At 38.3% G+C, this 25,158-nt stretch overlaps 1 protein-coding gene across 4 annotated transcripts in view; it reads left to right on the top strand.

Annotated features, from left to right (window-relative positions):
• LOC309696525 (metabotropic glutamate receptor 4-like) overlaps positions 1-23,784 on the top strand; it is a 210,765-nt gene extending 186,981 nt beyond the window's left edge. For 3 of the 4 annotated variants that reach the window (XM_082517784.1, XM_082517783.1, XM_082517786.1), the window contains 4 exons: positions 9,434-9,570; positions 12,118-13,053; positions 17,607-17,853; positions 21,062-23,784. In XM_082517784.1, coding sequence (XP_082373910.1) covers positions 9,434-9,570; positions 12,118-13,053; positions 17,607-17,853; positions 21,062-21,111 — 1,370 coding nt within the window. In that variant the 3' untranslated portion in view covers positions 21,112-23,784. Of the gene's footprint in view, positions 1-9,433; positions 9,571-12,117; positions 13,054-17,606; positions 17,854-18,587; positions 18,634-21,061 lie in introns of all 4 variants that reach the window. The other variant, XM_082517785.1, reaches the window with a different exon arrangement.
• The last annotated feature ends 1,374 nt before the right edge of the window (positions 23,785-25,158 follow it).

The following is a 25,158-nucleotide window of genomic DNA, read 5'->3' as shown; positions in this document are numbered from 1 at the left end:
TAACGTAGCTTCATGACTATCCCTGAACTGTGACGGTGTATGATTTGAGGGAAATCCTGTTGTGCTTATAAAACTTTATAAAGGTCACAAAAACTGGAATTTTTCAGACTTTAGTAAGCAAATGTCAATACATATTTCGTCGAGTTGTTCTTACTTCTCAACCTGCTGCCTCCATAGTGTAGTGGTTAACATATTCATTTAACAAGTGAAAGGTTGCTGAAGCAGTTCTAGCCAGGAAAACAAATCCTTTCGTCAGGAAGGGAGCAGCTAATAAAGTAGCTTTTTCTCAAACTCAGAAGTTCAGCTTCTCTCTGTCTCTTTATAAAACTGTAATACTTAAACGTAGAGAAATACTGTTTACCACTAGCTGACCCAAGACAAAAAAATGGATTTCATCTGGTTTCAGCATGTGATTAAAACTGCCACTGTTATTTGCATAATTTCTCAAAAGCCTGTATAATGACACTATGAAGTAGATCCGACCTTACCGTATTAAAAAAAGGTACATATATACACAGCATGGGCATGAAGATAATCTTGTAGTTTGCAAAGATTGAATAAACAACATATGAAAATTTGAGGTCTACCTTAGGTCAGTGTAAGTAGTTATAACAGCTTGAGTTAATTATATGACAAGAGAAGAGGGCCATGCAATCAAGCAGAATGCAACATGAGTGGTCTGACACAGTCTCCACCTGCTCCACCCTCACAGATAATTATATAGTAATGGACACATTTATTTCTATGACAATTATAGAGTGGGATCTTTTGGTCAGGGATAATCATTCTACAGCTAAGTATGTGACAAGAATAATATACAGTAAATTACACAATTAAGAAAGTTGTCGATGAAGCAAAAGAAAATCTGCTCCACTTCTTTGGAATCCAGACGTCAGTTGCTAACGTATCTGTCTGGAGCTTGGCCAGTAGCTTCGATGAATCCTACTCTTAGTGTTTATAAGCGGGATGCTTTCACACATAAAATGCTTACATTCAATTCACATAGACCTCTAGTGGCTGTAGGAATTACACAGTTCAGTTACACATTTCAATCACTTACAAATGAAGTAAACAACACTGCCGCGTCTTATAAATAATTCCTCTCAAGGGGTGGGGAATAAATACGCATTTTTTAAGTTAATGTGTTGGAAGAAGAAAAAAATGAGCAAGCATAAATATCTGAACAGCACTGACAAGGACCTGATTCTAAAAGCTAGATAAAGATATTCTTAGGTTTTCCTTATCTTGGAAGTACCAAGTTTGGCAACTACCTTTAAAAATAAGTCCAACTGGCTACAGGGTCATGAGCACCCAAGATTCAATAAATGATAAAGGCTGGAAAGGCTGGGACTATTGCACACCATAAACTTTTAATGAAAACCTTGGGCAAGAGATAGCTGTAGGATGCACTGCAAAAAAGGTAAGCTGACTGTGGCAGTGTGATATTCTGGATAATCTCCTTCTGGTAAACTCTGGGTCCTGGCATGTGGCATGAGGCATGTGGATTATATAAATATTGTTGCCGACCACATATACCAAATCATTTTTACCTCAACCCATTATTTATTTTCTCACCAATTGTCAAGAGCACCTGTGTCACATCAGCAAAATCACTTACTAGAGAATTTGACTTCTTTTACCTTCAGAACTGCTTTAATTGTTCATGGCATAGAGTCAAAATAGTGTGAGATTTTGTTCTATTTTGACACAATATTTTTCACATTTATGACATGAATTTACCATTCCACCTCACCCCAAAGGCGATTTGGAAACTAGAGACTTCACTGTCATGTTCAAGAAACCCGTTTAAGATTATTTGAGCTTTGTGACATGCACATTATCTCGCTGGAAAAGCCAGTCAGAAGATAGGTACACTGTGGTCATAAACATTGTCAGAAACACTACTCAGGGCTTTCTTTAATCTTTACTACTACTATTTTAGTACTAAAATGTATTACGAAAATATAACACACAACATTCTACCAGAACAACCAAAACATACAGTTGATACAAAGTATGATGGATCCATGCTTTCACATTGTTTACACCCTACCATTCAAATGTTGCAGCAAAAACTGAAACTCATCAGTCAACGCAACATTTTTCCAATCTCCTGTTGCTGAGCTCTGTTTCCTGTTCACAGCTGACACAAGTAACATCTAGTGTGGTCTTCTGCGGCTTTAATCCTTCAAGCTTTGATGTGTTGTGTTCTCAGAGATGCTCTTCCACCTACATTGATTGTAACAAGTAGTTATTTAAGTTCATTTTGTCTTCCTATCCTATCAAAGCAGATATCAGTGAGGTATTTCACACAGAGAATTCCTAGATAATGGAAAATAGATAAAGGATGCCATGTATAGTAAACTAAAAATAATGTACCACTGTAAACTGATGATGCAAATCAAAGTAAAGAAGAATCTAAGTTTAAAGGCATTCTCTTCTTCTCATTCTGTTCACATCTGTCGACAACAGAACAATTCTCTTTACTAGATGATTTTCAGACCATAATCTTTATTGTAGAATTTGTTGTGCAGAAAGATCACAGTAGATGAGCATTTCCTGAAATACCCAGGCTGTGAGTCCAAGCTCCAGTCAAAATAATCTTTCTTTCCCATTCTTATGATGAGTTTTAACTTCAGCAGTTCATTTTGAGCATGTCTAAATGCAATGAGTTGCTGCTATGCAATTGGGTTATTAGATATTCGCATTGACAAGCAGTTGGGTGGGTGTACTTAATAAAGTGGCCGGCAAGTGTATTTTTGTCGTAGCTGCTCAATTGTTTTTGTACAGCATTCCAGCCTTAATTTCAAGTGCATGACCTTTCGCTGTACCTGTCTCCTGATTTGCCAGATTCCCTTCCATGCATTATGTGATTTTTACCTAATAACTACATAGGTGTTCTCTGATGGTAGTTGTCTGTTTGTAATGGAATTTGCCATACTGCAAAATTGTTCAGGAATTGTTTCAGAAAAATGAAAAAGAGTTCAAGGTGTTAACCTGGCCTCCAAATTCCCCAAAGAAAGGAATTAAAAATGTAAGTCCTTGGTTTGTTTTTTCATTTCCTACAGACAACCATTATTTGCTTTTAACAACCTTTTCTTGACTCAACCAAGTACAAAGTAAGGATTTTAAACACAAAACACCCCCTTAGCCTCCTACTGTAAATACAGTAGCAAACAGCAGTTATTAAAGACCAACAATCTGCTCCATCTGTAAAACAGATGACAAAATTATATGATATACCAGACAGGCATCCAACTGCCCAGTGATTAGTCAGGGCCTAAATTTTGTGTCTGTTTGACTTAAGCAAACATGAACTCATTCGTTCTTGTCAAGGATAGTAAAGTTTAACTTGACTCTTGTGTTTGCAGCTTCCAGTTTTCATCCCTGATGGATACTGAAAGGAAACACTGCAGAACTCAGGAAATTTGTCTATGTCAAAAGTGTTTGTGAGTGTGCTTATTACTGTGCAAGGAGGTCAATCCATATTTGTGCAAAATTAAACAAATGGAATAGGTAAAGACATTGTTTAGATTTGTATCCAGGAGTCATCTTTGGTTAGTTCTAAAAGATCAATCCTCATAGCACCATAAAACTTTAATCAGCAATGCTATATGTATAGATGTGCAGTACAAAATTAGTGTTCTTCAAATCTTTATGCATTATTTTATTCATGGTTTTATGTTACTGGAAGGTTTGTCAGCACTGAAGCCATCGGATTTTCAACAGCGATGGCTAGAAAATCAATGCTTCACATTACCGGAATCCTGCCTAGCTCGCTTTGCTTTTAAGAGTCTTTCAGTTCACAGAATCGGAGCCTAAAAGCTCTGAACAATGTCAGCATCCATATGATCCCTGTGTATTATGGGAATTTTCTATAGACATACACGCTGACTAAAGGATACCCAAAACTTTACAAATATTGTACATGAAATTGATACTTTTTGATCCATGATTATTATCTATTATAAAGTGAAATAAATTGATATTGGTTAGATTTAAGAAAAAGTCCAAACTTAATTCTGTTTAATACTATTTTTCCGTTTAGCGTTATAAAGTAAACCTCGCAGACCATAAATCTGATAGTAGGTAAGTAATATTAAACATGTCATAATTAAATATTTGTCTTTTAGTCTGGGGTTTCAACATAGCTATTTATACAGTATGTTTCAAATTGTCAAAGGAATTACTCCAAGTTCTGTTTCTTACGGTCTCCTGTGGTGGTGTGTCTATTAACAGCCCAGAGAGTGGGTCTGGGAAGAAAAGATAACCCAAAAGCAGTCAACAGGCATTGCATTTACACTGACACATAAGAGGATGGGAGGGCACAACAGTCAGTGGAGGGTATTATTTACATGTCGGTGTTAAACAGAGACAATGGTATCAAGGGTCTGGAAGTCAACAGTGGAGTAACAAAATCAAATAAATAAACAAATAACACAAAGGTCAAAAGGTCAAATTTTCATATACACTAGGGCCGAACAGCTACCTTCTGGTTACAATATTGCAACCAGGAACAACAGAATGTTAAAAGCAAAAGATTAAGAGAAGTGACTCTCTGTCGATATTCCTGACCAAAATGCTATTTGTTAGGAGGTTTAGTCGGTGCAAATAGGGTTATGCAGAAGTTTATGAGTTTTTGGGAGGATTTTTTTATCACTTGTCAGATAAAGCATGTCTCATATCTTCAGAGCGACATATCAAGTTAAAATACGAAAACTTGGGAAATTTTATATCTTTATATATTCCAGAAAATATCACAAACAGTAATATATTACTCTCAATCCAGGACTGACGTTCATGCGTGGTATGGAGGGAATTTTAAACTTCACTGATGTATGCTTAGACTGCTCATTTTTCTGTTTGTTTATTAGCCAGAATACACCAACACTAGCATGACAAATTTCACAAAACATACTGTAGATGTGGAGCAAATCATATGTAGTGTTGATCTGGATCGTATTCTTAAAAATGTTCAAGTATAACAAATTTAAGCTTGCAGTGTGTGTATATACCATAATAACAGATCTTAAGCAAAACACCAAACTGTGATGGTCTGATACTATTTGAAAGACTACATTATTCTTGAGCCCAGTGTCATAAAAGACAATAAAAGCTGAAGAGTAAATACCATCCATCCATCCATCCTCATCCGCTTTGTCCGGGGCCGGGTCGCGGGGGCAGCAGCCTAAGCAAAGAGGCCCAGACCTCCCTCTCCCCAGCCACCTCCTCCAGCTTATCCGGGGGAATACCAAGGCGTTCCCAGGCCAGCCGAGAGATATAATCTCTCCAGCGTGTCCTGGGTCTGCCCCGGGGCCTCCTCCCGGTGGGACATGCCTGGAACACCTCACCCAGGAGGCGCCCAGGGGGCATCCTTGTCAGATGCCCGAACCACCTCAGCTGGCTCCTTTCGATGTGGAGCAGCAGCTGCTCTACTCTGAGCCCCTCCCGGATGGCCGAACTTCTCACCCTATCTCTAAGGGAGAGGCCAGCCACCCTTCGGAGGAAGCTCATTTCTGCCACTTGTATCCGCGATCTCGTTCTTTCGGTCACTACCCACAGCTCGTGGCCATAGGTGAGGGTAGGGACGTAGACCGACCGGTAAATTGAGAGCTTCGCTTTTACACTCAGCTACCTCTTCACCACGACGGACCGGTGCAGCGTCCGCATTACTGCAGCTGCAGCCCCAATCCGTCTGTCGATCTCCGGCTCCCTTCTTCCATCACTCGCGAACAAGACCCCGAGATACTTGAACTCCTCCACTTGGGGCAGGAACTCATCCCCGACCCGGAGTGGGCACTCCACCCTTTTCCGGCTGAGAACCATGGCCTCAGATTTGGAGGTGCTGATCCTCATTCCCGCTGCTTCACACTCGGTTGCGAACCGTTCCAGTGCGAGCTGGAGGCCCTCACCCGATGAAGCCAACAGAACCACATCATCTGCAAAAATCAGAGATGAGATTCTGAGGCCACCAAAGCGAAAGCCCTCCGCCACTTGGCTGCGCCTAGAAATCCTGTCCATAAAAATTATGAACAGAACCGGAGACAAAGGGCAGCCCTGGCGGAGCCCATCACCCACCAGGAACGAGTCCGACTTATTGCCGGCAATGCGAACCAAGCTCTTGCAACGGTTGTATAGGGATCGAATGGCCCGTAGCAATGGGCCAGACACCCCATATTCCCGCAACACCTCCCACAGGACACCCCGAGGGACACGGTCGAATGCCTTCTCCAAGTCCACAAAACACATGTAGACTGGTTGGGCAAACTCCCATGCACCCTCAAGTATCCTGGAGAGGATAAAGAGCTGGTCCAGTGTTCCGCGACCAGGACGAAAACCGCATTGTTCCTCCTGTATCCGAGGTTCGACTAACGGACGAACTCTCCTTTCCAGCACCCTGGCATAGACTTTCCCAGGGAGGCTGAGGAGTGTGATCCCCCTGTAGTTGGAACACACCCTCCGGTCCCCTTTCTTAAAGATGGGGACCACCACCCCGGTCTGCCAGTCCACAGGTACTGCCCCTGATCTCCACGCAACATTGCAGAGGCGTGTCAACCAGGACAGCCCTACAACGTCCAGAGCCTTCAGGAACTCGGGGCGGACCTCATCAACACCAGGGGCTCTGCCACCAAGGAGTTGTTTAACTGCCTCAGTGACCTCGCCCCCGGAAATTGGCGGGTCATTCCCCTCATCCCCAGACTCTGCTTCCTCCTCGGAAGACGTGTCAGTGGGATTAAGGAGGTCCTCGAAGTATTCCTTCCACCGCCTGACAATTTTCTCAGTCGACGTCAGCAGCGCTCCGCCAGCACTATACACAGTGCAGGTAGAGCACCGCTTTCCCCTCCTGAGACGTCTGACGGTTTGCCAGAATCTCTTCGAGGCAGTCCGAAAGTCCGAAGAGTAAATACTGAAAAGATAATCAGCAACACCTTGGGGCCCTTAATCTGGCAAATTGATTCGATAATAACCATCGAAAGGTGGTCTGGGAACTGTAGCGTCAGTTCTTGCAGTACAGAAAGCCATGCAACTGGAAAGCAGTACTGTCCTTAGATTTTTTGTAATGTGATTTAAAAAAAGATGAAGCAAGAAATAAAGTTCACTAAGATGGCATCAATGGTCAATGGTCAATGGTAACTTTATTGTCCCTGATGGGAAATTGATTCGCAGTATGTCAAAACAAACAACAAACATACAACCAACACATCACGTACACTCATTAAAAAAATACTATAATATAATATAAGCCTGATAAAACAACCTAGATATTCCATCGAAAAAAGTGCAATGTGCAATGGCAACAACACTTACAATTTAGTGTTGTTAATTAAGATAATAGCACTAGGTACAAATGACAATTTGTGTCGCTTTGTCTTCACTGCAGTCATTTTATAACGACGACCTGATGGAAGCAGTTGAAAATCGTTAAAGAGAGGATGATCTGAACACAACAGGACAGAAGTTGCCTTCCTCAGCACCTGCCTGTTATAAAAGTCCACAAGCAGGACCTGAGACCTCCCTAAAATCTTGCCCGCCACTTTAACCAGATTGTTAAGTCTGGTCTTATTATCCATGGACATACTACCGTACCAAGCAATGATACAGAAAGTTAAAACAGATTCAATAAAACTTTTATAAAAGAGAGTCATCATTTCAGATGAAACATTAAAACCTCTCAACCTCCTTAAAAAGTACAGTCTTTGTTGGGCCTTTTTCACTGTAGCAGCAAGATGTGACTCAAAGGACAGGGTCTTATCAAGAACAACCCCCAAGTACTTGTAACTATCCACCATTTCAATGGCTGCACCATTTACCACTGTAAGCTCAGGATGAGGGGATGACTTCCTGAAATCTATAACCATGTCCTTGGTTTTCAAGGTGTTAATCATTAAGAAGGACTGATCACACCATGAAATAAACTCCTCCACAACAGGCCCATGGGAATCCTCTTCACCATGAAGGAGGCTTACAATGACTGTGTCATCTGCGTATTTGATGAAATGCCTATTGGCCTGTGTGCTGCGACAGTCATTAGTGTACAAAATATACAAAAGAGGAGAGAGACAACAACCTTGTGGTGAGCCAGTGGAAGAGTTCAGCTGTTTGGAAAAACAGCCGTTTACTCTCACACACTGAGATCTATCAGTTAAGAAGTCTAAGATCCAACCAACGAGATTAAAATCAACGACGCCAAGCATTTAATGCCAAAAATGCAAACGTCATAGTGACGCAACAAAAGAATATTGGATACTGCCCACGTTTCAAATGACCTGCAATGTGAGTACTTGTTAATCATGCCCATGCATTAATGTATTATCCATTTGATTTCCATGTTAGTAAGAAACACTTAGACTCAGTCTTCAGTTTCCTCAAAATGTAGCTCTCCCAAGATGTGAAACTAATTGATTAAGGCAATCAAATTAGTGGAAATACACATCCTACTCAAATTTCTTCTATTGCTGAGGTGAGCAAGAAAATCTTCATAATTGCAATTACTGCCTGCTGTTGTCTCAGACATGCTCTCTGGTTGATACACCAGGATGACACTAATGCAATTACGTTCTATGGATTTTGATGAGACCTCTGACAAACACAAATCTGCACTGGTGGAGAGAATACATCTGGTCTAATGGCTTGACTCACAGGTTTCCAAATCTGGCTAACAGGTTCAAACAACAATCAACAATCAATAGTGTGACCTATTAAAAAAGAACAAAACACTCAAACAAACAATTCCCTTTTTGGTTATCACAGAGGACAGTACAGTCAATACTTGTGGAACATGATAAACTCCCGCTAGTGCTGGAAAACACTGTCAAGCGTCTGCATGATTTTTATGTTATATGTTAAAGAATTTCTGACTAGTGTCAGATTTCATTAAATGAGAAAAAACAAATATGGTATACCAAACAGCCAAACTGAGATACCATTATTGGTTCATTTATAAGTGAGGTGGCGGGCTCTCATCACTAATTCTGTAAATCTTCAACTCCTTAAAACACAATTTTATAACAAGTTGAAGCGCAAGAGGGGATTGTAGGTTGGCTCGGAAAGAAAAGCAGGGACACGAGAGAGACCTCAAAGTGGTAATCAAAATCAGTGCTGTCATTCGTTAGCACTCTGAGTGGGGACCTAGTGGATAACACTCAATGGGGCAATAAGCAGAATGAAAGAGTGTGAAATGATACGGGAACATGAACAGACAGCAGCCCTGGCCCTTCTCAGAGGACCTGGAGAACATGCCTGTCAACATCTATTTTGCTGCAGTCATTAACACTATAGCAGCACAAAGTTGAAGTTCCCCTTGCAACCTCATTTAATTTGAAAATCAAACCTTGAATTTTTATGGCAATGTTCAACACTGGATTTCAGCTTTAACAGTATCCTCTTTAAAACAAAATAACTACACTGCTTTTTTTGCCTTTATGTTCTTTAGGAATTGCTGGCACCCCTGTGGTCTTCAATGAGAATGGAGATGCTCCTGGTCGTTATGAAATCTACCAATACCAGATAACAAAAAACACCACAGAATACAAAATCATTGGTCACTGGACAGATCAACTCCACCTAGACGTATGTATTTTTAAACTGTTAGGTATGTCTGAAATATCGTATGCTTTCTTCTAATGTTCATTAATAATTGAACTTTTAAAAAGTTCCACAAAGTATGAGTTAACATTAAAGTTCAATTTTTAAAGTTGAAGTTAAAAAAAAAACACCTGGCTTTGAAACTATAATCACTTGTTTCAACTACTGGACAGACTGAGAAACTGAAAAAAAATTCCACATTGTGAACACTGTTTGCAAGTGCTTGCTGGCAGTTGACTTCAAAGTTATATGTGATATGCTAAAAACCTCCATATGATTGGTTTGGTTGATAGAAAATTGCCTTGGTCACCTGTAGTGTTCATGGAAGATGTTAATTTGTCCACAAACACCCACCCACTACTTGCTAAACTGTACTGAAACTGTGGTGTATAAGACACTTTTATGCTAACCGTATACCAAGTCACACTGCCAGTCCAAGCGACACCACAATGGCAGTGCACACCAACAGATGTGACATAATTTTTAGCTTTGAACAATCGTTCATTTCTCTATTTTTGTAACCTGGTGCGTTGGACCGGTGCCACAGCAGCTGGGTTGAAAACATAAGTGTGCAATCACGTCTTTTTCTTTCTTTTTTTTACCGTCATTTTAATAATATATTAGCACATAACCTTAAAGATTATAGAGGTTATACATTGGAAGATCTTGCTGCAACAGTTTGAAATCATGTGTCTTTGTGGAAAGCTTTAAAAAAAAAAAAAAAATCTCCACTCTGTTTTTCCAAATCTTTGCTTCTGGTTTCCCTGTATCAGCGCTGATGTGGCGGTATTGCCTGAATGGCAACATCTATCTTTCAGAAGAATACTGCGGTGGATACCTGCACCTTAAATGTGTCACCATATAGCAGTTTCACATGAACCGACCACAAAATGGATGGAATACTGGTGCTTTAATTCAAACCAGAACCCATTAGCTTTCAAAGTAAAAGTTGCACCTTTTGAAATGTGTTGCTTTCAGCACCTTCAGAGTAAAAGTTGTGAATTTTATTTTGAAGGAAAGGAAAAAGGCACTGTTTTTTTTTTTGTTTTGTTTTTTTCAAAGTCTCCCTTTTTTTTTTATTGCATCATACTTTTTAATTTTCACTACTATTCAGTGATCTGGGTCTCTTCAGTAGTTAGTGAATCTCTTCCATGCAAACTATAGGCGACTTCCAGAAGCAATCACAAGGTTTTTTTGGTGTCCTCTATGTGAAAAATTTCATCTGGCAATAGCCAGCAATCACTTCCCATCAACAGCGAATACCTACTGATGGAAAGTTTCTGTAGTGACTGGTTTCTAGGCCTATGTGACTGGGGCCTTAACATAAATAACTAAAAACTAAACTAACTGTAAAATTTATAGTGTCATTTGGATTAAACCCATCCCAACAATGCTAAACCAGTCTCTAAACTTGTGGTCATTACATGTGACATTTACAGCAACAGAAAACCCATATGTAGTAAAGCTTAATTTATGCACTTCCTCATAACTTATCCCTAATATCCAAAACTATGCTAAATACATCTTGCTTATATGCAGCTTTATAGGGAATCATTCAACACAATAGTGACTCATATCTCAAGAATTTATAGAAACAGAGATGCTTTGGGTCAAAAGACAGTATTATGCAGCGTGACCACATTTACACTCAAAATCATGGCGATAGCAGTAGGTGTGTAATGGAGGAAACAACATTTTTACACAACTATTTGCATCAACCTTTTTTTGACATTTGCTGTCATTCTTTACACACTAATACCAATTTCCTTTTTAATGTATACATAGTGCACAGAATCTGCAGTGTCTGAATATTTAAGCATCAAAACTACTATATTTTAAATGCCAAATCCTCTGAGGAAAAACATGTTTCCATCATGTTTTGCTATTAATGATTCTTAAGTCTCCCTCTGTGTGTTCTTATTTTGTTTACATGCATACTGTAGATAGGATTTTGGATTATCATAGACATCAAGAAGCTGAGTTATGGCAGTACACACAACACCAGCTCACCAACATCAGTAGCTGAGAGCTCTAAGAAGAATAAGAAATACCATAATTTTTGAAATGTCAGAACAATCATTTAACTATTTGGGTGTTTGAATTAAACTTTCCTGTCCATTTCCACACCCATTTAAGTTAATAAAACTTAACTTCGATCCAATGAAACCATGCTAATAACTATAAATAATAGTCTCAATGTAACTCATATCATGTAGTAAGTGTCTTAATATCTTAATTATTTTATTAATAAATATTGTCAATATTCTTTCAATAATAACCTTTTTAATGTACTTTCAATTGTACTATAATGAATAACTGAAAATATTTACAATTATATGATTAAAATATAGGAAGATATAGTAAATTATGTCAATAAAATACACAATACTTATGCATATTCTGCGTCTACTACATTTGAAAAAGCCAAGTATATCGATAGGAAATAGATTAAAAAACACACACAAATGTGAAAAAATGTTTTGTGTAGACAGAGTTACTAAAGCTCTTTTTTTCTTTTACCTTTCCATCTAGACTAATGACATGCAGTGGCCTGGTGAAACACAAGAAGTCCCTTCCTCTATATGCAGTCAACCCTGTCGTCCTGGGCAGCGCAAGAAGACAGTGAAGGGAATTCCTTGTTGTTGGCACTGCGAGAATTGTGATGGTTATCAGTATCAGGCAGACAATTACACCTGCAAGATGTGCCGCTTTGATTTGCGTCCCAATGACAACCACACTGGCTGCGTTCCCATTCCCATTATCAAGCTAGAGTGGAGCTCACCATGGGCCGTGATACCAGTCCTCATTGCAGTCTTTGGGATTATGGCCACTCTGTTAGTGGTTGTAACCTTTGTGCGTTACAATGATACACCAATTGTTAAGGCATCTGGTCGAGAGCTTAGCTATGTGTTGCTGACAGGTATCTTTCTGTGCTATGCTACAACATTCCTTATGATCTCTGCTCCTGATGTGTTCGTATGCTCACTGCGAAGGATTTTCCTTGGTCTGGGTATGAGTATAAGCTATGCAGCACTGCTTACCAAGACAAATAGGATCTACAGGATTTTTGAGCAGGGCAAGATGTCGGTCAGTGCCCCTCGATTTATCTCCCCAGCCTCGCAGTTAGTTATCACATTTAGTCTGATATCAGTGCAGCTCCTTGGAGTGTGCATCTGGTTTGGTGTTGACCCATCACAAGCCATCATAGACTATGTAGACCAGCGCACAGCAAATCCCGACATGGCCCGTGGCGTCTTGAAATGTGATATATCAGACCTGTCTCTCATCTGTCTGCTGGGTTATAGCATGCTTCTGATGGTCACCTGCACAGTTTACGCCATCAAGACTAGAGGGGTTCCAGAGACATTCAACGAGGCCAAGCCTATCGGCTTCACAATGTACACCACCTGCATTGTGTGGCTTGCCTTTATCCCCATCTTCTTCGGGACCTCACAATCAGCGGAAAAGGTAAATATCAAATTTAAAATTTGCTAGAAGAGTAAGGTCACAAATTGAATTAGTCCCAGTTGTGTAACTGGTTTAGAATGGTATGATGCCAGTGTAGTCTGTATGCTTTCAACAGCAGTTCTCTATTTAAGGCTACAATAGTCTAGTGAATTCACTTGTGCATGTTCACATGTCAGTTTTCCATTTGTAGTTCTTTTATATTTCCTGTGCTTTTTATTATGAAGAAAATGGCCACTCAAACTGTTTGTTGTAAAGCATCAGCTCCTTGTGTCTGTATATGTGGAGCTATTCATCATGAGCTGATGGGCTTTGTGCTCCACTGTGGGATTACAAGACTTTTAAAGTGGGCTTGTGAGAATAATTCATTCACCTCAAGTTTGCTTGGATATGTTTTCTTTAATTGTCTTTCTATGTGTGTTTGACTACTCAGTATTTGCACCCAGTGAAGCTGAATCAATCACTGCACATTCATGCACACAGAAATAGAGAACGCATGTTTGAGAAGTAGCATAAAATTACTGTGGCTGTTGATGTTGCTTGTCAGTTGAAAGTGAATTGCAAATTAGCTCTTACAAGTGCTAATTTTGAGGTTGCACAGCGCAGATGTACATCTAAAAAGCAGAGAGTGAAAAAGTCAAACCACCAACTGCAACAGAAGCTTCAATATTGGAGTACTATAGCCATAATAGCAGCCTTTGGGTTGTTAATATCATAAAAAGGTGGGGATAAATTTGCATGAACATTGGCTACCAATATTCTGATAGTAACATCTGGAGTTTTTTGGAAACAAAGCTCCTTAGTTTGAAAAAAAGAAATATAAGGTTGTCTTACAATGGATAGCAGTTTTTTTGTGAACATGCTTGCTGCCATTTGCTATGGTAATTCATGAACGTAAACACAGCCACTGATGAGGCAGTGAAGGTGAAAATCACTTCTGGCCTTCATTTGTATGTCCAACAGTGAAAAGCAGGTGGATGAAACGATAGGAGAAATTATTCTCTGTATTAGGGGTTTTAATTAAATTGAACTGGCACATATACAAATCAAAGGCATGTTGAACGACTGAAGGTCATATATGATTTACACTGCAAGCTAAATCTTTGGACAGTCTAACAGTAAAAAAACAAAACAAAAAAAGCATCACAAACTATGACGACTGATGAAAAAGGCCCTTCACATACATTGTTGTATTTGCCAGCCATTCACTTTAACAGTGATCAACAGATGAACTATGTTTTATTTATTCAGCAAATATTATTCTAATTACACCCATTATATATAAATTTATAACTGATTCTCACTTTGCATAAATACATTATCAGCTGTAGCTTCACCCTACAATTTTTTATATTATGTAATAGGAAGATTTGTTGAATAATGCTGCTCTTAATTTCATTATTTTTAAATGAACACAAGGAGAGAGCAACAAAAAGTGCCTTAGTAACAGCACAGTTATCTCTAAGGAAGAGATTTAACAATTTTTTGCAGCTGAAATCTTAACTTGTCACAGTTTAGATCCGTTAATGATCGCTGCATTGGACTTAGGTGGTATAATTCCACTGAAAGTGCTTATGCTGGCTCTTTACACTGAACTAAGCCATCTTTATCACACCTATGCTTTCCCTACTGAGATTCAAAATAACGTCAAAATGTCTGCCATGAAACAAGTCTGTTCCTTTTATTATGTGTCAGTATGTATTTTCCCTATTCATGAGAGAAGAGGCTTGCCATCCAGCTTTGTCCTGGTATAGCTGCTACTACCGGCAGACAATGGAGCCCTCAAAGCTGTCGCTGGATGGGCCTGTCATAAAAGAATAAGTATTAGACCAGACATATTAAAACATTAAATTTGATATATTCACAGTCAAAGCCTAAAGTCTTAAACACAAAGGCTGGTGGGAAACAACCTAAGTTAGAATATGGTTTGGGATGAAAAGGCCATAGAGCTGCATGTTTCAAATGACACAGTTTCTCAGCCAGAATTCTGGAAGTCTACTGATTAAGAGCATTTTTCAAGAAGGTAAAAGCTTCTTTAGGCTGCTCCCTTATTCACAAGGAGTCACCACAGCAGATGGATGGCCTATCTGAAGTAGTAGCAGTGGGTATTGTCTGTGTATTTGGAGTCTGGAGAGTTTTTTGTTAAAAATCATTTTAGTTGATTTCACGAAAGTCTAGAAAAATAAATATATAACTAAACCAAAAAGCCTGAACACTTTACCAAGGCTTGGCAACTTTGTGGGAGTGTGATCCAGTGATTGTGTTCACATGGGTCACAAATAGGTAGGGTTACCTCTGGACAAGGAATGCATAAAAACAAAAAGGAGCAATCTGACTTCGATGAAAGTTCATAATACTTTCTATGTCTGGTCCTGTTCTTTCACTGTGCCAATGGTGAAGATTGGTAACCATTTCGGCACGTCAGGGAAAATTTATGTCATAAAGGCTGATAGAAGTGGACAAGGGTCTTGGCTGCCCTCACAGAGTAACTCCACTCTGTACTCTAGAGGGCTAGGGTTCCAAACTCACCCTAGGCCATGTGTAATCTTCTCAGGAGATTACAACAATCCCCCTCTATCACCAGGGAATGCTCGTGTGCTGTTTGCAGTAATGATGGAGCACAAAGCTCTGTCACCTCCATCTTCCACTGACATCTTTTTTTCTGACACGGCTTTAGGCAGCTTAATTTCAACAGAGCTTCTCTACATTTTGGTTTTTTTTTTACATCAACATGACATGGCATTGCCTTTCCACTTGAACTAACTGAACACTCTACAATATAATACCTATAGAATCCAAGCAAAACACTCATTGATGCTACACAAACCACCTTGTAACTTCCAATGTTATTTTTGTCTTGTGCTACAACACTGACATCTAGTTGTACTGATGGCCATTGGACTAGTTAAAATTCTGTAAGAGAAAGGTTGTGAGCAGAAGAACTGGATGAGTGTAAAGCCCTTTGACACAACTCTGATGACTGGACAACTGGGTCTCTCAAGGGTTTTCAAGGTGTGAAAACCATTTTTTTAGCAACCATATGTTTTGAGGTTTATGGAGATGAAATAAATTGCAAGGGCAGTCCAGATTTTCAGAGTAATTTTCTTTTCCTAAAGAAACCATACAAAGAGAGCGACATTAAGCAATGCGCCCACTACACAGGGGTGGCTGTAGCCCATAGGAAAACACCCTAAAATCTCTGAGCCACCTCTTTTCTTGGTTTACTACATTATTAAATTGATATTAATAACATTTACACAATATATTAATATAATCTAATACAAGTACAGAACAAATAACATAAGAATAACTAAAAAAAAGAATAACACCAAAACCCCTACAATAAAAAAAAAAGTGTGATTCATTCAGGCCCCACATCACAAACTTACAGAGCTTAAAGACTGCTACTAATGTCTTAGTGCCAGATACCACGGGACATTTTCAGGGGTCTTGTGGACTATGCCTCAATTGTTCAGTTATTTTGGCAGCATGAGAGGGATCTAGTGGATATAAGGCCAGAGGTTTTAATGTTATGGCTGATTGGAGAATGTCACAACTGTATGTTGGGAAACATCATCTATAACTGTTGACAAGAGCCCTTTTGGCTATTCCCATGTCAAACAGCTCAGTCATTTGTGATGTCTGCAAATGTAATGTCAAACAAAACCTTGGGCAAATCTCTTTGAAGGATGTTTCTCAGCTGTGTTTCACTGTACACTTACTGCCTTGTGTTCATCAACTTTAGAGAGGCAAAGTAAGCTGTTCTCTACTTCCCCTTTATTCAATTAAGGTTTTCACGCAATGATATTGGGAAAAAGATGAAGTTGGATCACAGTTTCTTTGTTAAATTCATGAAACTAACATTTAAATCCAGGACACTGTATTTTCATATTTTGCACTGGTTTTGCACCTTAAACAGAAATTTAAAGCATGTCATAAAAATTAATCGATGCCAAATGTTGTCTACCTACTAACATCTGCCCTGACTCGTCGCATTCTCTACAGTAACAAATTAGAGATGTACTGTGTATGAGTTCTAGGGTGATTATCATAAATGAAAAATTTATGATATAGGCCTTTTTATTATGCTGTAGGCTGTTTCTTTCCACTCCCCAGTTGTTGCCTATAGCTATGTATCTGCTACCCAGCTGTGAGTAGCAGCTGTCACTGGCTTCAGAAAACACACAATGATGTTGTCTAAAACCTCAGGGTAAAAACATCTATGCATCAGGGGGGCTTTTTTTTTATATGCATATCATAAAATAAACAAACCCTGAAATGACGGTAGAAGTCAGGAGTCACCAGTTTACATAAATGTTCCTGTGTTCCATCACAATTTGCTATATAAGATGTGAAACATAGAAATATCGTCCACTAAACTTCCTTTTAGCTAAAGGAGAGTGACTTCATTCTGTAGCTTGAACTGGGAAGGCTCTGAGCAACACTCGGTCTTGTTATGTACGCAGTTTAATTTGAGACTATCGCATTTCTTTCCATGACACAGTGCTTCCAAAAAATATTATTATTTTGTCTCTATTATCTCTTTTATAATACAGATGTACATCCAGACTACAACCCTAACCATCTCTATAAGCCTCAGTGCATCGGTCTCTCTGGGTATGCTCTACATGCCCAAAGTCTACGTGGTTCTTTTCCATCCAGAGCAGAACGTACCCAAGCGCAAACGCAGTCTAAAGGCTGTGGTCACTGCAGCCACCATGTCCAACAAGTTCAACCCTAAAGGTGGCCTGAGGCCCAACGGAGAGGCCAAATCTGAACTTTGTGAAAGTCTTGAAACACAAGGTTGGTATCACACAATGACATCCATCCATGCAACAAAGGAAAGACAGGTCAACCAGCATCTGTTAATGCACTCTGTATGCAGAAAATAATGAACTCCTTTTAAGTGAAGATTACATTTTTCTTTAACAGATGACAAAAAGAACGATGGGAATAATTAGAAGTGATAGGGGTTGTGTCACATTAGCTTCTCACTTGCACATAAGTGACGTAGTAGTTAAGTGTTCCCTTCAAAAAAGACTGGAAGTTAATTTTCTCTATTTGAAGGATTATTTTTTAATTTTACTGTATGCAATAGCAAAATAGTTAAATTTTCAAAAACTATATTGATACTGGATTTGCCAGTCAGAAGGTGTGGCAGGGGGCCCATACTATTCTGAAAGGGATAAAAGCAAGGATAACTCAGTGTTGGAGATGAGGATATTTCAATCACCAAGACAAATGGTATGAACAGGCAGTGCCTGTGTGAGGGCAGGAATAAATCCAGTCAAGCACCCCCACATGTTGTGATTACTTAAGGTACTGATTTTTTACTCTGACAAGCTGAACAATATACCATGATATATATCCGGACTAAAAAAAAAGACAACTTACACTTATGTGTATGTTTTCTTCCTATCTTGAAAGGGAATTGTTACAGTATCTTATCCAATTACAGAACCCATTTATAGGTGCTGAGACTTAACCTCTGGTTTAAACTGTGAATCTAACAACTGCTCTTTGTGCTTATGTGTCAGATTGTGTTGAGGGAGGGGAGCCTTGTGAGGGACTTTAGACTCTCAGGTAACCTGATTAGAAAATAACTTTGCTCTTCTGTCATCCGTGAGCACTTTTTCCTGTTAATTTCTGCTAATGTTCACCACAACACCTGTGCCTGCCTACACAATGCAAAAAAGCATCCCTGCTAAAATTCAGCACCCTGAATGACATAAAGCATTAATCACACAGTCACAAATCCACCCTGGACCAAGGGATATTAACTTGGATAAACAAGATTGGTGTGTGGTGCTGTAAAATGGCCAATCAGCATGGTAAAGCCTGTTAATGTGAGAAGATGACAACCCTCTGCCGGAGAGGAGACAAGCGATAGCCATGTGTCCCCTGTAATTTGTTTCCCTGTTGACAAAAGAAGGAATTTGTGGTAATGGGACAACAACAACAATAAGAGTGAACAGGAAAAGACAGATGGGTCTGCCAGCTCCAATTCTTTCTGGACCATCTATTCTTTATCTTGGCCTCGCAGCATATAAATATTCAAATAAGGTTCATTTATCAATGCTTTTCTTGGAAGATATGCTTTGGATGAAATGGCAAGAATACCGCCCCCATTCACCCACCCAGTATGGCCCTGACAAATATACCAGAAGCGTTTACCATTGCACATCTCTCCTCTGCAGCACTTTTGCCCCTACTCTGGCTTTCAGCCGTCTTCTGATTGAATATGTCAGAAGGGATGAATCCAATCAGCCAAGGCTGCTGTAGGCAGATTGGCAGATTGGTAGTGTGATTACCACCACAGAGCATGCTCGCTGAGGACAGTTTTACTTTTAAAAATTACACATACACTCACATTTGCACAGACATATGTGTGCAGACAAGCATGACTGCACACATACTCATAGGTACTGTATGTATGACAGTCACATTTGACCAGTGGTTTGGGTTTGTTATGATTGCTGTGGTCTGCCCTCTGGTCATCTGACTTATGTACTTCATTCACAGCTCACAAATTTCCACAAACAATGAAAAGAATAATTAGAACCATTACCAAACGTTGATAGCAAAAGCTATACGGCCGGGACAGATCACATATCGCCTTAATTGTATTTTACATGTAAAACACCACAGTTAAGAATGGTAATACATTGACTGCTGCATGCTTTGCTTGATGCACATAGAAACCACAGGTCGTTGCATGCACTAAAATACTTGCATTTGAATGGTTACTCCCGTATTTTATGCTACTGCTGTGAACTGCTTGGTAGTTTAGTAGTTTGTATTTTGGAATTGCAATTTAATAGTATAATCTAAAAAAATAGAGAGTTTTCCTGATTTTACTATGCTGTAGAACCAGGTACATATGAGTGCAAAACTCAAGTGACTCTGAATAATTTTGCATTGCTGTCAAATCTTATGATACTATGTTTTTAAAATGTCTGCAATATTACCAGACAGACTTATCTCAAGGGAAAACAAGAGGAAAACATGTAAATATGATGCATCTGTATGTATACACAGGCAGGAATTGTTACATTTTTATTTACTGTCAGCGTTGGAAGATGGTTTTATACTGGCACCACAGATGTTTTCGTGACTCCTCAAGGCACCCATGCCAAACTAACAACAAAGCATTGAAGAAAAAAAAAAAAAGAGCTGCTGTAGTATTTTAACCCAAATTCTAACAAAGCAGTTTTCCTGCCTAAACCAAGATCAGTATTTGTGGTGAAAAGAAATGATAATACAAATTAATACATTAAATGAATACTGTTACCAAACATAAATAATATACCTGTAAAATGTGAGGATAATTCCATTTCACGTCATATGTACATTATATATTTTTTGGATTTTTAGACTAGATCTAATAATGTCATTTGGAGGTTTAAAGGATTTTAGATGAGGATTCCTTTTACATTTAACAGATATTACTTTTTAATATAAAAGTAATTTTACTAAATATTTTCAAACTATTATTATTTTAATAAAAAAAGAAATCAAAAGATTAACAGTAACTAATCATTTGGATAAATGAGCCCAAACGTTATATACGCCATAAGAAAATGAACAGAACCTCTTCTTTAGAAACCAGCACATCCTCCATAAACAAGGGAACATTTATTACCATCCAAAAAAGAAGAAACGGACAGCTCTTTAGATAAAAACAAGCTGTTCCTCTTTTATCATACTTTTATGATATATATTTATGTTGGTTGCAGCTTTTATTAGATGGGCTGTGATTACAGATGTTGTTGAATTTGTGCATTTTACACATCACTAACAGTTTATTTTGTATCTTAGACGTGAGCATGCGAGACATTAAGATAATTTAACATTAGCATCAAGCTATTAAAATTAGTTTCACTTGTGCTTGTTTACTTGAGTCGTTCATAAGGAGAACTTTACAAAAATCAGAATTCCAACACTATGATTGCCTATTTGAATCTCACCCATTGCATTTTTAACCCTTCTTTCTTCTTCCCTATTACTACAGTGTTGGCCTCAAAGCAGACATACATAAGCTACAGTAACCATGCCATCTAAGACCGAGATGAGCCGTGGAAGAGGAGAAAAGGCCTGCCTGAGGAGAAATCACCTGATTGTGGGGGCATATTGGGGATACACTGGAGAACTTTCAAGCTGCTACATCAGAGGATTGGGGTGGAAAGATGGGAATTTGTCACTCCAAAGGATGTCATATTTTTTTTATGGAATCATGTAAAGGCTTGGATGCAAATTTTATGATAAATTAGTAGCTTGTAGGAGGGAGAGAAGAGATGTAAGGGAGCTTGGGCAGTTAATTTTCCTCTTCCCACCCTGAGCATTGATCAGTGACGTTTCCAGATGCAGGCTGAATGAACCACCTGGAGCCTACAGATTTTTATTTATTTTTTCTGAAGTGTATAGAGCACAAGTTCAGTTCTCTCTGATACTGAATTGTTTGTCTCATTTCAGTAAAAACAGGGGAAAGCATTCTGTTTTTATCAAATGCAGCTGACGAAATGAAGTGGTGTAAAAAAAATGTAGTAGTTATTTTTGGTTACAGGTGTATTTGGAGTTGAAAGCTGCAGTACTCTTCAGACTGTACATGCCTTACGACAGTACACTCAGTATTCCTACATGAACTAAATATATCTGAAACACATGAAAATAAGGCAGTGGGTCTCCCCAGTAGTTTTTTTTTTTTACTGTTTCATAATAATGAGGACACCACCGTTTTGGCAATCCTAGTGTACAGTCCCAGAGCATGCTTATGGGAGCATCACGTGTACTGTGCTGTGTTGTCAACGTCTATGGAATGCAACATTTGTCATCGTTGTCATTCACAGTGGAGATGTCATTTTTGGGGTATCCCTCTGCTGAACGAAAATAAGTCAAACAAACCAAACACAAATTGCCATGCAATAGCTCTATGGTTGACATCACATTCCATAAATGTCAGTCAGGACTTGGACACTTGACTGTAAACATCTGAGATTGAGGGGCTCTTATTTATCATGCACCTATTGAAGCCTTTTGAAAGACTGTCAAAATTTCACTTGTAGCATTGAAAGTAATTGACAAATTTAGCCTAAAAGAGTTTTGATTAAAATTCAATAAGATTGTAAGACTTGTAATAAAGACTGTATACTCTGTACCTTAATGCAGGGTATTGTGATATAGTAGATTTTTAAAGAAAAAAAAGACAACAACAAGCTGTTGTCATGCCAGACATATTGTTATTAAAGCCTGACAACATATGATAAATGGGACAGAAGAAATGCACTACAAGACTAATCTGTGTGCTTGCAAAAGATTTTTATGGAAAAAAAAATGCATTCCTCTTCTGGGTCTTGGATTTTATGCCTGAAGTGGAAATGATAAAATATATTTTTAAAATAATTTTTTTGATTTAAAACAAGGCTCAAGTAGCTAGCCGGCGTTAATACCAATTTTGAAAAGGTATTGACTTAGTTCAGACAACTGGTCAAAAAGTTCAAACATAATTAGCAATATGATATATTGTTTCAACATATACTGTAACAATTTAAATTAACATTCAATCCATTGTCTGATTTTTATATATATCAATAAAAGATACAGCCATGCTGTACTAAGTAGTAGCAAGTTCACCTTCCACTTGGCAGCTATCTTAATTATTTCTTGCTTCCAGCAAACAATTTGACTTTGTGTTTAACAAGACCCACCTATTTTTCTTTCCACAGAAATTGCTGGAAACCCAAATATAGACAAAAGGCCATAAACATGACACCAGCAGGATACACTTCTTTGTTTGTGTATAAAGGATGTGCAAAAAGAATTGTTTGTTTAAATGTTAACCAGCCGGTAGTTTCTCAGGTTTACTTTGAAGTATTTCTGCCCCCTAGTGATCAAGAGTTTCTAAGTACCGCTTTAAATCTCTACAGTGATACATCACTGCTCCATGCCTACTAATTAATTGGTTTTCACAGTACTGAACATAAAAAAAAAAAAATCAAAGGTATGAATACTTGCTTGATAAATAAGGGCCACTGCCTTCATTCTGTGCCTCATATCCATTAAACTACTTCTGCTAAATGTTCCATGGTTCTTTCATCATGTTTGTGTTGCCAGTATTACCTTTCAGTTGTTCAGTTTAAACATTATTACGGATGAATTCAGTGTACAATTTAAAATGTGTAAACACCATTACTGTTTCCATTCTCTAAAATATTACTAATAACAGTATTTTCTGGATTTTTTGTCTCATTAAATGTTATCCTCAGTAATGCAAAAATTGTATGTTGCATGTCAAAACCCATAAGAAAGTTGTGTGGTAAAATTGGAGAGAAAGGCATAAAGTCCAGACTACTGCAGAGGATTATAACTTACAAATATTTTGCTTTTTGATCAATGATTCTCTCAGCTTCAACGAGTCTAAGGTGTTGCGCAAATGTTGTTTTCTCATTTGATAAAGTATTGTTTGTGGGATTGTTTGTGTTTGTGAATATGATCATTTTACTGCTTTTTTGCCACGACCCCCCTCCCCACCTACTTTTATTTTTCTAAAACACTGTCTGTGTTACAAAATAGAATATGTAATTGCTGACTGAAATTAAATGGCAAGTTAATGTATGTTATTAAAATTGATTGATCATGTCTGCTTTATGTACCAAATTATTAAAAAAAAAGAGAAAAAAACAGTTACAGTGCCTGGATATTTATGAACTATCTATAAAAATAAAAAAAAGCTGTGTAGAGCATGTTCATTTTTATACAAGATATTTCTAATAAAAAGATTGTTTTGTTAACACGTTGTTGGTGTGTCTTCTTAGTGAGCATTTCCTTAGCAAAGAAAGCAACATTTAAAATTATTTTTATGAGTATTCTGTTGTCTTGTAGATTAAATGAATGCCTACTTATGGTTCAGTCACAATATAGTAAAAAATAGGACACAGGTTGTAAATCCAACACTAACAACCTGTGGATAATCACTTTCTAATCACAAGGCAGTTGCACAAACTGTTAATTGACGGAACCTTTCTCCAAGCGATCAAAGTCTGACTACAATAATACATACAGAAAAAAACCCAACAATCATATAACCCCCTATGTGCAAGCACTTTGGCGACAGTGGGAAGGAAAAACTCCCTGAGAACTGAACTGAACTGAGAAAGGCCAAGACTGAAAGCTTGTGAAAAATGTTCAAATAACTACAGGCTGGGGAACTATTGTTCAAGACTACTTTAAACATTAACAGAAAGTCTGAGTCCTTGGAAGCAAAACATAAAGAAGTAAGCAGTGTTTTGAGACTTCTGTAGAGTAGTGTATACCGTAGGCAAGAAGAAAGTATTTTAAAGATATAATTTTAAGTTAATTTTAAGTGTTACCCGTTTGTTTGTTGTAAGTAAGATGATGGCTTTCAAATTATCCGGCACTGCTGCATAATTTCTATACCTCTGTTATCCCTAGCTATCAACCATTTATGCTACTCACAGAGGATGCAGAGATTTGTAATTGGTTTTTTTTTTTTCCCCCATTTCTAATGCTTATTTCATCCAAATAATTAAGAAAAGCCAAGTCATTTGAATAGTTCCCCATTAACAATATTATAACTGCTTTAACATTTCCAGTATTCAAATTAATGAATAGGCTACTGCTCATGAGACCACTGGGGGAATACATGCTGAAAATAAAAAGGTGTTTCTCATTTGAAATATCACGTTAATATTTCCACTTGGCTGCTCTAACCAGTGAGTGGGTATTTCATTTTGTACCCAAGAGAAAAGCGTTAAATATTGCTGAGGTGCTTGTTTCTTTCTAAATGTGCTGGAGACACAAATGTATAAGATGCAGTAAGTGTAGACCCTGTGGTGCAGTGCTGGAGGAATGACATCAACTTTTTTTTTTATTGTTATTTGTTTACATTTGTGGTCAGAAAGTTGATAGTAGCTTATTTTTGCTCAAATATTTTCAGGGTGTCCAAATAGCTATATGTGGTGTTGCCTATGTGTTGGACTCTGTGTGACTGATGCAGTTTCTGTGAGCTAATGCAGGCATTACACAAGGACAGAGGTGGCAAAAGTACAAATATTCTGTACTTAAGTAGATGTACTTATGTTAAAGAAATAC

This window comes from Aulonocara stuartgranti (assembly GCF_965226115.1).
Source record: "Aulonocara stuartgranti genome assembly, chromosome: 20".
NCBI classification, from domain to species: Eukaryota; Metazoa; Chordata; class Actinopteri; order Cichliformes; family Cichlidae; genus Aulonocara; species Aulonocara stuartgranti.
Note: the sequence above shows the minus strand (reverse complement) of the source record. Positions and strands in the feature narration are given on the sequence as shown.